General features: G+C 43.2%; 1 protein-coding gene across 1 annotated transcript; it reads right to left on the bottom strand.

The window, feature by feature from the left end:
- Nucleotides 1–1,107: 1,107 nt before the first annotated feature.
- On the bottom strand, nucleotides 1,108–16,460 carry UTP25 (UTP25 small subunit processome component). Its single transcript, XM_079297845.1, has 12 exons — nucleotides 16,252–16,460; nucleotides 15,095–15,134; nucleotides 13,667–13,916; nucleotides 12,712–12,918; nucleotides 10,534–10,622; nucleotides 8,786–9,196; nucleotides 7,521–7,740; nucleotides 5,317–5,519; nucleotides 3,893–4,075; nucleotides 3,130–3,242; nucleotides 2,480–2,725; nucleotides 1,108–1,648 (listed from the first exon to the last, which is right to left on the bottom strand). The coding sequence occupies exons 1-12, from the start codon at nucleotides 16,350–16,352 to the stop codon at nucleotides 1,402–1,404; spliced, it is 2,310 nt and encodes a 769-aa protein (XP_079153971.1). The 5' UTR covers nucleotides 16,353–16,460; the 3' UTR covers nucleotides 1,108–1,401.
- Nucleotides 16,461–17,800: the final 1,340 nt, after the last annotated feature.

The following is a 17,800-nucleotide window of genomic DNA, read 5'->3' as shown; positions in this document are numbered from 1 at the left end:
CCTAAGCAGCTACCCCACTTTAGCTTCCTCAGAGGTCAGCTATTATCTCTGCTAAGTACATCCGGTGTAGAAAGGAAAATTCCTTAATCCTATTTTGTGTGCTTGTTTTCATATGCATGGCCATAATTCTCCCACATCCAGCCTGGGCCATACAATAAAAATCCTTGATTGCTACTCCTGCTCCGTGCTGTACAGGAGACAGATTGTCCACCAGGAAAAGTTTGCTGGGGCTGGCTCTTAATTCTTGTGTGCTACAGCAGAGATATGTAAAATTAACACATTACTTTAAATGCAAAGCAAGAAACCACATGGATTTTCATGTCTACTAACTACTCGAGTTCACAGACTTTGGGGAGCACAGGAATCAGGAATATGACAACAACTGGCAGAAAGCATGTGCCTCATTTACTCAAGGAGTATATTTCACTTCAGTGTGTTTATGTAAGCCTCCCAGACAAGAACTCCCTCAAAGCTTATTACAGGATGTTTCCTTCTTGCATCTGGGCTGACACATGGCTCACCTGCCCCTCTGGAGAACAGTCTTCCTGCAGTCCTAGCACGTGCTTAAAAAAACTAATCCTTCTACTTTTAGCTCCTTTTAACTGAGACTTAGCTTTCTGGAAGAAGAAAAGGAAAAAGGCAGCACCATGTTGCTTCCATGTTGTCCATATGCAACCATCAGGAGAAAAATCAGACAAACCAACCACCTGACCTCTACCTGTGGTGCCAAATACCATTCCATGGGCATTTGCAACTGCATCCCATGGTTTTGTACTTATCCCTAGTAAAACTGACCCCAGAGGATCTGTTGGAAATAGGAGGCAGAGATATTTAGCTCACTCCAGGAAAAACACAAACCTATAGCTCCCACCCAAGCCCATTTAATGATTCTCATAAATGTTAACTTGAAGCAAGTCCAAGTCTCATTCACCACCACACTTGTGCTACAGAGGTTTGCCTGCACCTCCCTTGTGTAAGCTTACACAACAGTGACTCATTAAATACTTGGGCATTTTTCTTATCCTAGACAAGAAGAAAAGCTTCCCTTTGAGAAAAGGTGAGTTTGCTACACCTGAAAATGAAATTAAACAGTCCAAACAAAAGCTATTTATCACTGCATGAATCTTTACTGACCCATGAGTTTTTTAATATACAAGAAAAACAGTTCTGGATTGATTTTGTTACACAGAAGATACTTCCTAACCCAGTTTTTTTGAATGACATCCTCTGTTTCTTGTTGGGCAGAGTACTGAAATACAAAATTTAGTACTGTACAAACAATTTCAATGGAATATTTAATGAAAGGGAGCAAAAGCTTTAACACTTTTTTAAAAAGCAATATAAAAATCTGCATTAGGAGTAAAATGCAGGTCCATCCAACCATCCAGTCTGTAGAATCACTTAATCATTTTCTCCTGTAACAAAGAGGTGCACGTTCTTCTTGGACTGTAGCATTTGAGCTGTGCGGTCTATGCCAACCACTGCAGCCAATTTCTGAGCATCATACTTGGAGTAGAGCACAGTGCAAGTCCAGGTAGCATCCACCCCATTGTCTGTGGCCTTCAGCATGTTACAAATCTCACTGTAGAAGTGGGAGTATGTTGGTAACTCATAGAAAATGAGGTTCCTAATGCCTTTTATTGTATACCTGTAGCAGAAAAAAAAAAAACCCCAAAAATAAAAATTTGAGGCAAATTTTACTAAATATTAATGTTAAAACATCAATCCTCTATCAAGTCCTTCAATTTCCATCAACTTCAATGCACATCAGCTGTAACTCAACTTTACAAACCCTGTGTCACAGACTGAAGACTAAACAGAGAAGTGGAATTTAGGGGGAAAATCTCACATTGCCAGTCACAATGACTTCCTTAAAAGCAACAACCACCACCAATTAACGAAGTAATCAGCCTCTTCAGCTTGGTTTTTAATACAGTGAAGCCTGATCAGACCAAGCCTCATGAAACTTTACATATTGGCCAAAACATCTGCCAATAGAAAAAAAAATCCTGTTCCATTAGGAACTTGTAAACAGCTCTGCTCAGGATGTAGCAAATTATCCAAGTAGCCTCAGCTTTTTGTACTTCATTACTGAGCCAATTATATACTTCTTCCAAAATTTTGCAAAATTACTGTGGCACAGATGAACACAAATAAAAGACCCAATGAATCCCATCTGCAGGCTATATCATCCTGTCCTGACATCACTGGAACTTGGTAGCACTTACCTTCCTGAAAAAAGCTTTGCTCATAACAAAATACTAAAATAAAAAATACTAAAGTCTGTGAAGAGACTGCTGAAAACTGGGAAAAATTTGAAAGTAAACTTAACAACTCTTACTTCAGTCAAAGAAGTCCTCAGAGGGATCCAACAGATTCAAAATGCAGCACAGCCCATCTATGACTAAAGTCAGACTCTACCTTCAGGACAGCACACACACACACACAACTCAGAGGGAAAGTCTGGTCCACAACTCACCTTTTGTAGAAGTGGAAGCGCTCAGTGAACAATAAAAACTGCTTCTCTCCCTTGAGGAAGAAGCGCCTTGCCCTGCAGACAGCAGCCTTTTTGGTGTATTCACAGATGGGAGTGAAGTTCAGGTCCTCCTTCTTGAAGTAGTTTCGAAGGCGCACGTAGTCGAAGTAGGACGGGACGTAAATGAGCGTGTGGGACATGATGGCATCGCGGTACTCGGGCAGAACTTTGTCAATGAAAAACTGAAACCTCAATTAAAAAAACACATACCTTTTAACCACAGTTAAATTTCACCTTTCTAATACTGATATGAGCTCAGACAGGAATATCATCAAAAAGACTGATGAAGATTTTCACTACATCTTTCCTTCTTTTAACTTCATGAGATTTCTACATGTGTAGAAGATAAAAGGCTTTACCAGCACTACACAACCGTGGTAGAGTTTGGTACTTCTTCCCCAGAGTGTGTTCTGCAGTGCCTTTGGCAAAGAGAAGGTCAGTATTCCCCTCCACCTGTGCAGATCCAACCTACACCTGAGCACTAATGAAGATGTACTCGTGTGGTGAACCCACAGTGTGCTCTGCAGTATGCTCCACTAAATGTGAACTTGCAGTCATTAGGCCACAGCAAAACAGTCTGAGACACACAGTACCTTGCATCTATCACAGCAGTTACACTGTCAGCTTCCAATCTCCGAAAAACATGAGGAAGCTGGGCCACAACGTGGCTGATGGAGCCGGTGAGCGGCACGTTGCGGACAGCCACCTGTGAGAAGGAAGTAGAGTGGTCAGGGAAGCAGCATTCCAAAGGCAGCACACTGCAGCCAGCTTTCTGCAGCTCACATCTGACAGCACAAGGCTGTTTTCAAGAAAAACAGTGCACAAGGCTGTTTTAAAGAAAGCTCCAGCACAAAACTACAGCCACGATAGACAAACCAGGTCTGTTAAACACACAACTGCTTATGCCCTGAGTCCTGGATTTTGGAATGGTCTCCAAAAGTTTTTCCTTTTCTTCTTTCTTTCAAAATGCTAACAGTTCATGCATCTTACACAGTAGGACATTAAAAAAAAAGAAAGAAAAGAAGCAGATGATCTCTCTATTTAACAACAAAAAAAGTAAAACAAAGTAACTTGAGTCTGTCAAATTAAAAATCCCAAATCCAACTTCTGACATGAAACAGCAGCTACTATGAAAGAAAAGTATCAAATAAGCATCACTGCATGAGGAGCAGTTCCTCATGCCTCTGGCACAGCATGTAATGTCATGGAGATTCAGACTGAAACATTTGGGTGAAGGAAATTACAGGCACACACAGTCTTTCAACAACTGAGTTAGAGAATTTTTCCTCATGTTGGGTTTTCCCTCCCTCTCCCCCTCCCTTCCACACCAGCGTTCCAGCTCCTCTGTGAACTCACCTGCCCAGTGTAATTGAAGCAGTGCTTGTTGAAGACAGAGTTAATGTGGGGGTCCTGCAGGGCACTGAACAGCAGTGTCTGCCGGTAGTACTTGGACCAGTTGTTGAGATTCAGCATCCGCACCCGGGAAAAGTCCACCCCGTGGGAATCCAGAGGCAGCAGGTTAATGTGCTTCATCAGGTGCTGCTCAGACAGATGGAGACACATCACTGCTGACATCCCTGACTGCCTGCAAAAGCCTTGACTGCAGTGGGAAAGAGGGCAGGGACCAGCAAGGCAGCACAGAATATAAACAAGCAGCATCTCCCACAGCACCACTGTTTGGAATTTATTGACCACAGCAAGAGCAATTTACTTGATTTCCTGCCACAGAACTGAAAGCTACCATCTCTTTAGTCACCAGGAACAGTAACCTTCTAATCTTCTCCTGGGGCAAGTTCTAATGCATTTGTTTGTATTAAAATCAATGGCCCAAGGTTTCTGAGCTGAAAGAAGCCGAAGCACAGCTCAGCTCTCATCACATTTGGGGAGAGTTTGAAGAAATTCACCACATTTCACGCTCAGGGAACAATGCCTAGGACTGGCATCCCTGCCACCACTTGGCACAGTTGCACCTGAAGGGAAAAACAGAAAGCAGGCTCCAAGACTCATTCCTTGGACATTGTGTAGGCTCACATGTCCTTTCTGAGACTCCTGAGGAAAGAAGACCTTCTGGACTCATCCAAAATGCATAGGGACATCATGTACTCAAAATTTCCAGTCCAAGTGTCTCAGAGGTGCTTTTACATGGAAAAAAAAACACTACCATTTAAATCCTAGAAACTTCTACTAACCTAAAGCAAAAAAGCAGGGGTAGTGCTGCAGACCAGCCACAATCCAAGAGATCTATTTCTACTAAAAGTACAGGAAACCCTTCATACTGTTTGGAACATGATTGTTCCAAACAATCATGGACATGACTAATGCTTAGTATCTCTGCAGTCAGTGGAGACATGCACCAGTTCCTCTTCCTTTCTGGGGAAACCTGAATTAGGCTGCATAGTTTCCTCATATGGCTGCAATCTGACTGAGACACTGGGCAGTCAGACAGCTGGCATAATTTCTCCCAGATGTGATTAAAGGAATCATCATTCTCATGCTGCAAGATAATTACAACTATGCAAAGAACACCTTTGATGAATTATATTACTGAAGCACTCAACTAAGTTTTAGAGAGAACATGTTCTGAATACTACCCAAAGTCTGTAGAAAGAATATTCTTAATATAAGGAAAATATCAGGGTGGAGGGAGGAAAAGAAATGAACATCCATGTCTAGGATCAAGTCAGTGAAAAACAGCAATACTGCTCACTGCCAAAATTGAGTAACATCAGGCCAGCAAGACACAGCAGAGCACAAAAACAACATATATATGGAAAACTCACCAGAACATGTTCCCAGTTCTGCATCAGGTAAATGTCTGCTTGATCAATTATGAGAATTTCTATTGATGACAGAAAATCAAAGTCTCTCTTCTTCTCCCCCTCTGCACCAATGACAGTCCTGATGCCCAGGGGAGAGGCAATGATGATGTCTGAGGAGTAGAAGGGTGCATAGAGTCTCATGCTCTTCTGTAGGATTGCAACTCCTGTGCAACAACACCAACAGCAACTTTTCAGTAAACATCAATTATCAACCACATTCTTCCAGGAGGCCCTGGAACAATAATTTTCCCCATTTCTTCTCCCCATATTGATTAATATGGCTGGAGACAACTAATTTGTCTGAAACTCTCCCCAAAAAGTGCTTACCCACTCTACCCCCATTTGACAAGCACTTGAAAAATTTCATATAGTTTAGCAAAGCATTTCTGTATTATTTTTTTAAAGATTTTTCATAATCTGAATGAAAATTTTTAACTGAAACATATTGTTTCCGATTTTCTGTTAAACAGTGGAATGAGGAAACTGAACAACTTAAGGAAAGAAAAAAGCAGAAATTATTAACTACTCCTTTCTCCCTGAATCCTGAACTTTGATCTCTGCCTTTGGGTATTATAGTAACTGTTACTTTAATCTGCCATAAAAGATTTGGGGTGGATCTCTAGACTATCAACTGCCTTTACGCACAGGGCTGAAAGATTTGCTAAAAAAACCACAAAGGACAAGGTTCTTCATGTTACAGTGACTAAAGTCTTGCACCTACACTGTCTCTCACACATGTTGCAGGGTACATTCTGAACCAGCTTATGCATCACCTCTCATGTTATAGACACAGAAGGGAAGGAATCAAAGGAGTTTGTGTCATAGCTACATGGCAGTATTTCTAGAACCCACACTTTTCTGGTCTTCAAAATGCAGCTAGTCCAAGACCACATTCAAACCACCCCCTTCAGTCTGCCTAACAAAGTCTCTCCAACTTTTCTCCCTGTCCATGTGAAGGCAGATTGCATGGGTACAGCTGAAGGCCCTTCCAAAAATTTCAGAGACAGCAGTAGAGACCCCTCCTGCTGTGTATTTCAACACAAGGATAAAAATGGAAAAAGAAAGAAAAAAAGAAAGGTGCAATTGGTTGAATTTCCAGGAAGAAGATATCACTTGTCACAGCATATATACAGTTCAGAAACATCAAGTCTTTTTTCTGTTTAAAAATGTGAAGGAGTGGTGGTTTCAGCAAGGCATAACAAATGTGCTTTAAATTAGATCTTTGTGCAGAAGTAACAGGGTGTGCAGCACATGTAAGAAAGAGAAATTATTCTGCTTCTATAATTTGCTTCTGCAAGTTAACAGTACTGAAAGTTTCTTCAATCATTTCTTAACACTTAGTAAGTGGAACAAGCAGAGTGGTATGGGAGAGGACTAAAAGGAAAATTATTATGCTACTGAAAGTAAGATGTTTTCAATCTGAGAGATATTCACTGGGGAAGGAAGAAAGACTGAGTGTGACCTGCTCACATCTTCCACTGTACCATTACATTTCTTGGGGTGCCAATTTATCTTGCAAGGTGCAGTATTTCAAAAGCTTCTGATCTGTCAAGTTAAGTTAGAAAAACTGCCTTCTCATCTTATCAGCTCCAGGAACCAAGCCACTAGCTAGTTCTCTGCTTAAAGAGTTAGCAATCAGCATAAGTTTACAATATTACACGAAACAGTCTCACATTTTCTGCTTGTCCAACACTCCTACTTGCTGGCTACCCATTTGCTTTCATGAAAACCATGGTAAGCACAGCAGAAAACTCTTCAGCTGCTCAGTATTGAGCTTTAATTTTGTTCCAACCATTATGAGACACTGTGAACAGCTAATTAAACTCCGAAGTTTTTTTTTTTATAACATGAAAAGATTTTGCTGCATAATCAAGGCTATCTTCAAAATGAGGTGTGGGCAGTCCTGCTAGAATAAAGCTGTCATTGCATTTTAAATGATTCTGAACTTGATGTGAAAATAATTACTTCTCTGTTTTCTCTTCCTTTTTAAGTTCTGACAAGGCAAGAAAGATTTTCAGAAAAATTCAGGTTGCCAGGGTAAAACCAGCAGGAATACCACACAGCCTAGAGTATCACCAGAACTTCAAACTCTGATAGCTCTTAGAAAAAATTGTTACTTAGCAGTTCTGTACAAGCTAAAAATCATCTGTTCAGTAGGTTATTACCAATTCTGAAGTGGTCATCAATGTTGCCAGCAAAGACAGCTTCATAATCTTCAGGTCTTTTCAGGTTGGGGGGCTTCTCTTCTGGGTCAGAGCCAAACTCCCCTTTGAAGCGCTTTTTATTACTCACATCTATTTTTTTCTTGTCATTCCCTTCGAGGAGACTGATGAGAATATGCACAACCCGCAGAGCACATTCCCTGAAGGGCACTATCATCAGCACCTGTGCACATCAACAGTTACAAGAGAATAACCCATAAAATACCAACACCTGCCATTAAGGGTATGTTAATTGGACTTTTGGCTTGGATCTGCCCCTGTGGAGCATCCCAACAATCAAAACAAAACCGTTCTGGCAAGCAGCAGGGAGGGAAGATGCACTGGGATGCAGTGCTCTTGGAACCTGTTGTGGCCAGCAGCTCAGCCTGGTTCCCCAGCTCATTCAGGGTACCAGTACAGGGGAACTGAAAACTAAGCACATTCTCCTGTCCTCCCTATCCCCCAGGGAACCAAGAGCTCCTGTGACACAGAGACAGTCAAGGGCTGGCTCTTGGATGGGTGGCCATAGCCTCTGCACAGAACTCCAAAATATAAATGGTTAATGGGGGAGTCAACACAGAAACCAAAGATTTGCCAGTCATGCAGCAAACACTGAAAGCCAACTCTGGAACTGTTCAACAGGCACACTGGTGACACCTGGTTATCAGCTACAGGATGCTGTGAATCCAGGGAGAATTGGTTTGGGGCCCACTCCCCCAGTTAGATAGGTGGCCTTGACAGTGGGGCTGGGACTCCCTGAGAAACTCCCAGGTACAGAAAGATCCTTCTATGCAGCAAGTCCTTACAAGTGCCTAAGGATAAAAGAATTTCTGGCACATCCCACACTGAGTGACATTGAGTGAGCCTACACTACCTGCACTGATACTGAGGATTGATGTGGAGGCACCTGTCTGCCTGGCAGATTTAAATATGGAAGCAGGAAAACTTGTCAGTCTGGGGTGGCAGGGGGACAAAAAAAGAGATAAATCAAGCCCATGGCTTGGCAGAGAAGCAGCTTGGCTAACACCCCTGAGCTCACTGCTTCTCACACAGCATTTTCCCTGGCTGTGGACAACAACTTCCATGATAAAGGGATGTAGAAAAGCATATACCCAGGAACACATCACCTGAGAGAGCAACAACAGAAATACTTGTGGATAAACTACCAGGATGTTTGTACAGCCTGAGCAGGCAGCCAGGGTGGAGATCAGGCATCAGAGCTCTCTTACCTTAGGCCTGGTGAGCCCCTGATCCCTGTGGTCATCGGTGTCCGTCCCTGGCTTGCGATCCCTGCGTTTGGCATTGTTGCTGAGCACCTGGGCATTGGCCTTGAGGACATGGTTCAAGGCATGCAGGCAGTAAGCGTGCCGGATCTCCTCCCCGTTGGTCAAAGCATTGCTTTCCGGATAGAACAGGTCCCGGTAGCAATTCATGACACAGAAGACCTCTCTTTGTAACGGGGTGAAAAAGCAATCAGTCGGTTTGTCCACTGCAGACAGAAATTGTTTATTCACTTTTGGCCAAGTGGATTCCAAAGGCTTGTGGAGATGAAGCTGTTTCACATCAACCTCTTTGTCTGCTTTCAAAGATTTTTGTTTCTCCAAAGTGGAAGAAAAAATTACTTGACCCAGCCTTGGCCACTGAAAAAAAACCAAAAAACAAACCAACAACACTGAGGAGTCATATGTACCAAACCTTGCACACTTGAAAGCATATCACCACAGCTGGTGACATTAACTTAACCAAGTTCACAAAATTAAGGAAATCATCTTTTCATAATACAAGTGGAAACCTTTTTTTCAATATGCAATCACATTTAGAGTCTGCCAATATAAAGAACAATAAATTTGAGCCCGGTAGATTTGGAAGGATTTTGCAATGGTGTGTCTGTAACTGTTCCCATGCCAGAGGAAACTGAGGAATTCTCTGCCTAACCCAACCAGCAAATCAGTGGGTCAAACTAGGGACAAGATGAGAACCCTGGAGGCCAACTGTGTTTATCAACTGGCCCCACTGAAGTATGTACTTTGATCAAAGAAGAAAAAAACCCATTGGGGCCAATCCCCAAGCTGTGATTCAGTTGTTAAATGCAGTCTTGTTGGGTGTCTGTCTGATTTTGAACAGCTATCAGTGTAGCAGGGAAAAACTCTAAACTTTAAGCCTTCTGCCATGCAAGTTGTCCCCAGCTGTCCCCATAAAGCAGCTAAACCAATTTAAGCAAAGATATATCATACATTGCTTCAGGTGGCACCAGTAATTTTGGCCACCATGTGCCAAAAAAGTAAATTAAATTTTTTTTTTTTTTTTAAATCACAGCTTTCTCTCTGACTAACTAACCATTGGATATCTTCCAATGAATGTCACCCAGCATATGGCTGACCAGAATGGGAGGCAACTCTCCAAAAACAAAATCAGATGTGGAAAAGTTATGAGGCAAAGGTTTGTCTAAAAATGAGTTTTTTAAAAACCAATATACTCTGTCAAGCAACGAGGTGGTTTTCTGGAACTGTCATTCACATATTATTGCCAGAATTAAATAATATAAGTAATAAATTCTCCTTCACTGTAAATGTCTTGAAGCAAGAATGCAAAAGGGCATCACAAATTTTAAAAGTACATGGTCACCTCAGAAGCTCAGCAGCCATGCACAACCCTAGTATTATGCTGTCACTACTCAGAAACAAGCCCTGTTTCCAACCCTTGTCAAGGTTTTGGGACTACAGCTCAGACTCTAAAGCTATGTGTTTTCATATGTGTCACCTATAGCTCCAGAGCAGCAGACTTCACATTTCAACCCTTGCTCGCTATAAGTGAAGAAAACAGTTCAACAACAACACAGTGACAAAATCTTGACAATTCTAGTGCCAGTAGCTAATAATAATAATAATAATAGTGATCTACTTCACCTGTATAAAAAAAAGGATTACTTTAATCCAGGCATCTTTAGGAATGCTGGCTGGCTACAGAACATGATTACCTGGCTTTGACTTGAAGTTTTAGGAAGCGTCGACATTTTCTCTATTTCCTTTTCTTCAAGTTCTTTGTCCATGTGCTGTTTAAATGGATCTATTTACAGTAACAACAAAAAAATAGCCTGAGAACTATTGAAGCTAATAGTAGAATCAAGTTGCAGAATGGATTTGCAAATGAGATGAATAGTTTCCATGCTGGCCAACACCACAATTAAAACTAGTTATTTCAAAGCACTTGGAGATGAGAGAAAGGATGTCAAATTCTCTCTGCAAAGAACAGAGAGAACAGATTTGACAGATTGCTTTTGAAAAAGAAAAAGAAGCACTTATGGAAGTACTAGAATTTTCAAGCACTAATCAAATGTTAGACAGGAAAACAACATGTAGTGGAAAACAGTGGCAAGTTTTTGCCTTAAGCTCTGACAAGTCCATTGCTTGCATGTAGGCTGTCAATAGTAAAGTCCCAAGTGAACTTGCTAACCTTCCAAATTTATAAACAGTTCTGCCCAGGGCTTTGGCCAGTGATATGAACACAGTTTGTATTAAAGCAGAAAAACATTAGGCGAGTTTTGGAGAAGGGGGGTGAAAATTGCCTGGAGTGAGAAAAAGTCTAATTTATCTAATCAGCATTTCTTTTTGGAAAGAAAAGAAGAGACAAAAAACTGTTAAATCATATTATACTCAAAGACACTGGCACGCACAGTCACATGCAAAGTTAATTTTGAAAGCCAAGCCCTGCATCCTGCTTGCAGCACAGCAGCATTCGCTGCATAAAGAAAACTAATTAGGGAACACTGGTGCTTGCCAACAAATATCCAGCCCACACACAAGTTACCCAGGCAAAAGTCAAAGCATTTACTGATCATGACACTGAAAAAAACCTGAGAAAATCTTTCCAGAAATGCAAATGAACTGGATATCATTTAATTGTGCTGCAGGGTCTCTCCTCAGTTGAGTTTTACTGATTACAGCATTTTTCCAATAAAGTAGAAGGAGTAATAGGATGCATTTTCAGGAATTTTAGTGACCCCATGACCAGAGTAGAAATTTATTCCTTTTCTGCTATCTTAGGTGATTAATGTTCTGCAATAGATTAGAAAGACTCTTCCAAGCTACAAGAACCCACTGAGAAGTAGTGCATCATTTATAGGTGGAACAAAGCTGTTAGGATACTTAGCATGCAGTTGGAGAGCTACTGTTCTCATTAAAATGCAATGCCAGCAGCCTAAGTCATATTCTCATGGTAACAAGAACGAGCTGTTTTTTCTATCACATGGCCCTTTGATGCTTCCACACATTTCATGTATCACCCAGGCTGCCTCGCAGATCTAATGTCAGCTGCTGCTCCAAGATGACAAGCCAGCATCACTAGGGATGCTACAAACATATTTCTCTCTCTCAAACTATGCCATCTGATATTAAAGGCACAGAGCATTAAATATGAGCAGAAGCTGTGCAAGTGCCAGTGCATGCCATGTCGATGAAGGATGGCACATCAGTGCAACACAGTTATTTTGTTACATATGGTGGGACAACTCCAACACCGGAGCTTCACACGCATCCATCAGTACACTGAGATTCTGGGATACACCCTTAAAAAACACTACATGTGCTCTGCTAATGCTTCATTCTCTCCTGATCCTGGTGCAGTCAGACTCCTCTGTATAACCTTCAAAATTCTGAGAGTGCTGAGCATTTGTCTAAATTACTGTGGCTGCTCCAAGCTTCTCAGAATCTGACCTCTAACTCCACTGAGATGTGAAGGATGCCCTCACAGGTCAGCTTTGTGATTATCTTCTGTGCTGTTTGTGCCAAGAATATCTTCCATAGTCAAGGCTTGCAGAGCTCTCTGTATTACAGTGGCAACTACTATTAAAGCAGCAGAACAAGATAACACACTCCACACGCTTTCTCTAGTTCTTGATACTTCAAGCTTTACCAGTCACAGCAGAAACCTCACATGAATCCCAATCCCCAGGTGCTACAGAGAACAAATGGCTCAACTACACATCTGCAGTAGTGTTAAGGGTCCATTATGTAACCACCTGACACATGGGCAGCATGAATGATGCAGTGGAAGAACTTAGAACTGTACAGCCCATTGCTAGCGTGTTGGACAATCTAAACAATTTTACGGATACTCCTCTAAAGGCAGATCCCTCAACACACACACAGTCTTTTACCTTCTGGAAGAGCTTGTGAAGAACTGCTGTCTTTCCTATCTGCATTGCAATCTCCACTCTCCTCTTCCATGAAATTGGTTTCCAGGCTAAATTCAGATTCGTGTTTCACATCAGTAAACTCTTCAATTACTCCATGACGTGGGTCACAAGAGGTATCTGTGCCATCAGCCTGCTCCTGGCTGAGCATCTGCTCTGCTGTGTCTGTGGCTGTCAATTGTCAGAAAGAAACAGGTTATTTTCTCCTGGAAAAGTTACTGTCTGTAGATGTTGTTCCCTTTGAGTTACTGATTTTTTTTCTCCCAAAACTCTATCAAAAAAGATAAAAGCAAGCTTTGTATTCTACCACAATGACTTTTGGCTAGCATGCTAAATATTACATAACACAAAATGTGATCCCCCGGACAAAATTAAAGCAGCAACCTGCTTAGGGAATTTAACTTTTAGTTTCCAGAGACCTCAAAAAACTGGAAATGATTAAAGGTTGGCTCCTCTTTACCAGCATTTCTTTGCAGATTTCATGAATGAGGATACCTCACCGTAAAGGCGGAGGTTTCCTTCCAATTTCCACATTCTTTCCTGTGCTGAGGCAAACCTTTCCCTCCTCTCTGGCGTGGCACAGCCAAGCCAGATGCTGCTCAGAGAACAGCTTGCATCTCCCATGAGCGAGTGAGAACCCCTGGTCTGCTGCTCCATGTGGATTTCCTCTGTGCTGCAGCACAAACAACATCTGAGGAAGCAGCAGCAGGCTGTCTGGCAGAAAATGAGCACAGCTACCCTTTCCCCTGCTAAATCCTTCAGCAGCTGCTGCTCCCACCCACACAGAGCCAATGGAACAACAGAGTCTATAAGGCAGAAGATCATCCAGCCAATAAGCCTGTCTATACCAGGATCCTGGCTAAAAACACACGTTAGTCAAAAAACATCCCCCAAAGAAGCGTGGGAAAAGACAAATTACCTTCTTCCTCCTCTGTAACATCCTTCTTATCTTCTTCACCTCCCTCTGCTTCTCCAATCTCCTGGGACCCTTCACTGTCCATTTCTGCCTCACTCTCCTCAGCTTCTTCTGATTCACTTTCATCTTCCTCCTCCTCACTCTCAGACTCAGGCGAGGTCTTCAGGGTAGCCAGGAGCTTATGATACCCAGAGACCTGCTCCACTTCAGTCTCTGAATCACTTTCTGCACTGGACTTATCAGAATCCTCAGACTGCAAAGTGTAAACAAAGTGTTTACAAGGGTAAACAGCAACAACAGTAACAGCCTATAAAGCAGCAGGCAAATATCCTTACCTCTACTTGCACTATTATGTTTCCCCTCTCATAGATGCAATGGAATTTTTCAAATTTTATTTTATGCTAATAATTATGCTGGGCGCCTCCATTCAGATTTTGAAAACATTCTGGGAGACTGAAATGCCTCTTTCTGCACCAATTTGACTTGGAGCATCACAAAAGCCAGTGCTTTCAGTCTCAGCTGAGTAAGGAATTTGATCTTCACAAACAAGGCATTTACTGAACTAGCACCAGATTCTTTTAAGAAAACCACACACAGATTGAAAATTTTGGAAAGGCACCCATAAAGGGAACAGAGCATGCTGGAAATGTTTCTGGCTTTCAAGAAGGTAAGTGAAATAGCTGCCAGTGGACAATGGCTCCCCAGGGAGTTGGCCAGGTTTGGTTCAGCTGTACACGTCTATACTTCCAGCAAGACACACTTGAGCCAGTTCTGTCCTGGGATTGAACAAACTAATGTCCAGATTATAGCCAAAACTAGAGTGAAACCATGACTATCAACACAACACCATTTACTACTTTCTTAGTGTCTTTTAGCCCAAAAAGGGGAAAAAAACCCAACCAGTAAATACTGTACTAATGCACAAAATTGCTAAAGGAAACAAATGAAACAGAGTACTTATTTTTTCCAAGTTAAAACTTTGAAGTCTTTTATTAATCTGATGATAAAGGAGGCTACCAAATCCTGACTGAAAGAAAAGTAAAGCACTGGCAATCTGAAGAAGGAATATTAACCCATTTCTTTGTTCAACAGAGAACAAAGTCTCCTAACTCATGCAACACTGAGTTTATCAACATTACTAAAACAACTTCAAGCATGATCTAATTTTCACTGTGACTAAGTAATACACAACAAAGTTGAGAACTGCTGTTATTTCCTGCTGCTTCTGCCCTCTCATGGTATTACAGTTTTGAGTCAGACATTAAAGAGAACAATTCAGAGCCACACAAAAGTCACATTCATTTTTTTCTCTTAAATACTGGTTTTCTAAGTGAAACAACTCAATCAGCCTGAATAAACTGGAAACATGAAATGCTAAATTTTTCACTTCATTAAGCTACACAAAAAGGAAGGAATAAAAATATACATTACCAGTTCACATATTTGAGTTGCTTCAGGTCTTCCAGAAACCCTGAAAAGAAAGAACTAAAATACCTTACTCTGCCAATGACATTACACACAGGATGAAAGAAATGAGGGGAAGAGTGAATTGATCAGTTATGTAAATTTAAAGAAGTTAAAAGAAAGCTTCAAACCAAACCATCACACGTGTCCCAAAGAAAACAGACTGGGCATTTACCCTTAAGGACCACTCTCTCAACTGATGTGACCCTCTGTACATGAAGCCTAGGTCCTCAGGCATTGCAATAAAAATTGTGTAGTAAAATCCAGCGTTAATCAGAAGATGAGGTCCCAAGAGGAATTAAAAGAATCTAGGTACAAGGGTAGTTTGTAAAAAAGTTAACCAGAGACAGAGACTACATCTAGCGCACTAAATATTGGTCTGTGGAAAGCAGGAAAAAGATTCAAACTAAATGAAAACCAGCATTAATTAAACAGTCTCGGGACTGCAATTCTTCAAAGAAACCACTGTCCAAGCTGGGCAAGATGCAGTCATGTGTGGGACTGAGCATCACAGGACACTCCCTCCAGCAGGCCCTGCATCCCAATCCGCACGGGCCAGGAGGGGACACGCAGACAACAGACCCTAAGGCTGCGTGCCTGCTCCTACAGGCTTTACAACAGCACCACGGACCACACAGCACCGGCACCAAGCAGCTCCTGCCTCTCAAGTTTACACGAGGGTACAAAAGGAGGGCGGTCATTTTCATAGACGGGCGGGCATCCCGCCCAGGAGGGAATGGCTCTTGTCACACAAATCTTCGCTGCTCTGCTTTCACACCCTTTCCGAGACCAGAAAGGAGCACGGAGTAAACAGCGGGAAAGCTGGAACCCTGAGATCGGCCTGGTACCACAAAGGGGCCCCCGCTCCGCTTCCCCACTGCTCGCGGCAGCCTCCGGGCTGCACCACAAGTTTACATTTGTTCTAAGAAAACCCGAGCCGAGATTTCCCGCTTTCCGCTCAGCTTCCGAGATTCCCGGCTCACGGGCAGCGCAGGTACAGCTCCCCTCGTTCCCTCGGGAGCGGGGCACGGTGAGAGGCAGCGGCCGCCGGCGCGGGGCCGAGCGCGGCTCCTCGGCCTGCGGCCCCGCTCCGAACCGCGGCCGAGGGCGGGCCCGGCACTCACTTGTCATAGAACGGGTGCTCCTCGCCGAACTCCCGCAGGTGCTTCTTCTGCTTCTTGCTCAGGCTGCGCAGCAGCTCCCGCCCGCCCCGCCGCTTGCCCATGCCGGCCGGCTCCGCTCCGCTCCACGTGTCGCACGGCGGGGCGGCGCCGCACCCGGGGAAGGCGGGGCCGCGGGCGGCTGGAGGGACCGGCGGAGCGGGCTGAGCTCAGGGGCTCACGGCCAGCGTGCCGTGCCGGGAGCGAGGGTGTGTTCGTGCCCGCGAACCGCGCCGGGGAACACAAAGTGCCGGCAGGGAAGTCTTGTCCCGCACTGTGCAGATCCAGCCCCGGCCCGGAGCTGCTTGCGGCGGGCCGTGACGTGTTTCCGCTGCCGGAGCCGCGCTGAGGCCGGAGCGGGGCGGGCACCGCAGACCCGCAGCCTGGCGCTTATCCCGGGACACTCTACAAACGCACTGGAGCTACGGAGCCTTCTCCGCCTGACCCACGACCTGCAGTGCTTTCCTAATTGCTACACATTTTCTGGGAAAGCCTCTACAATCGGGCTAGAGGAAGAGACCCAACACAAGTCCTTGATGTTCAGACTGCCTTATTCTAAAAGGGGCCATCAAAGCTCCAAATTTAACCCCACTAAATTCTGGCTCTCCTAACATGTCACTGCTGAATTTTACTCAGCGCTGCTTAAACCTTACTGTAATGGAGACAAACCGTTTTTCAGAAACAACCATAAATTGTATCTATGAAAATTTCTATATTCTTTATATCCCCGTGTTTCTGCATGACCTAGCTGAAACCCCTCTAATCTTTAGTAATGAGGCGCTATAAAAGGTGTTGAAATGTGCACACACAATTACTTTGTCTCTGGGAGTACAAGAACTAAGCAAGAGCAACGTAATTCCAAACAGGATGGAGGCATGGAATATTTTAGGGGGAAAGTTTAGCATTTGTAGCTTCTTGACTATCTTGGTCTGTGGCCACCCATGGATTTGACTGAAGCAAGCAAGCACATTGACTGCACTTACACAGAAGCCTCCAGGAGTTACTCCTGCATGCTGTTAATCCCACAGTCTGTCCCTTCAATAAACCCTCTGTCTTGGGGGAAACTGTCCTTATCCAAACCATCCTACCAACCTGTGTAACCCAGTACCCCAAAGCACAGACAGCAGCAGCAGCAATTTCCTTGCCAGGTTCTGTCAAAGCTAACATGTTATGCAACAACACTAAAATAAATTATTTCCAACTACCAGGGTTTTTTGGTGAAGTTGGCAGTCATGCTTTGCAAGAGGAAAAATATTGCAAATCAATTCCACTTCTGTCAGGAATGTGAAAAAGACAGTACATTTTTATGTTGCAAAATTGTTTCTTGTTGACTTACAATTTGGCATTGGGACACAGTAGGAAGAGCTGGAGTCTGTTCAGAGCTGAATCGGGAGAGCTCAGCAACTCTCTGGGGATTGCATTCTTGGGTGTTAAAAAGGGAAAATTAGAGGACCTTGGTGACAGTAAGCCTGTAGCTCAGACTTCAGTGTTGTTTGCACACTCTTTCCAAAAT

Source organism: Erithacus rubecula (assembly GCF_903797595.1).
Source record: "Erithacus rubecula genome assembly, chromosome: 2".
Classification (NCBI taxonomy): domain Eukaryota; kingdom Metazoa; phylum Chordata; class Aves; order Passeriformes; family Muscicapidae; genus Erithacus; species Erithacus rubecula.
The sequence above is the reverse complement of the archived record's forward strand: the minus strand, read 5'-3'. Positions and strand labels throughout refer to the sequence as shown.

Coding starts and splice junctions, on each gene's coding strand:
- UTP25 (XM_079297845.1), bottom strand. CDS start 16,352: ATGGGCAAGCGGCGGGGCGGGCGGGAGCTGCTGCGCAGCCTGAGCAAG. Junction 12,919..13,666: donor TGTTACAGAGGAGGAAGAAG/GTAATTTGTCTT, acceptor GACAATTGACAG/CCACAGACACAGCAGAGCAG. Junction 5,520..7,520: donor TGATGACCACTTCAGAATTG/GTAATAACCTAC, acceptor GTTGTTGCACAG/GAGTTGCAATCCTACAGAAG.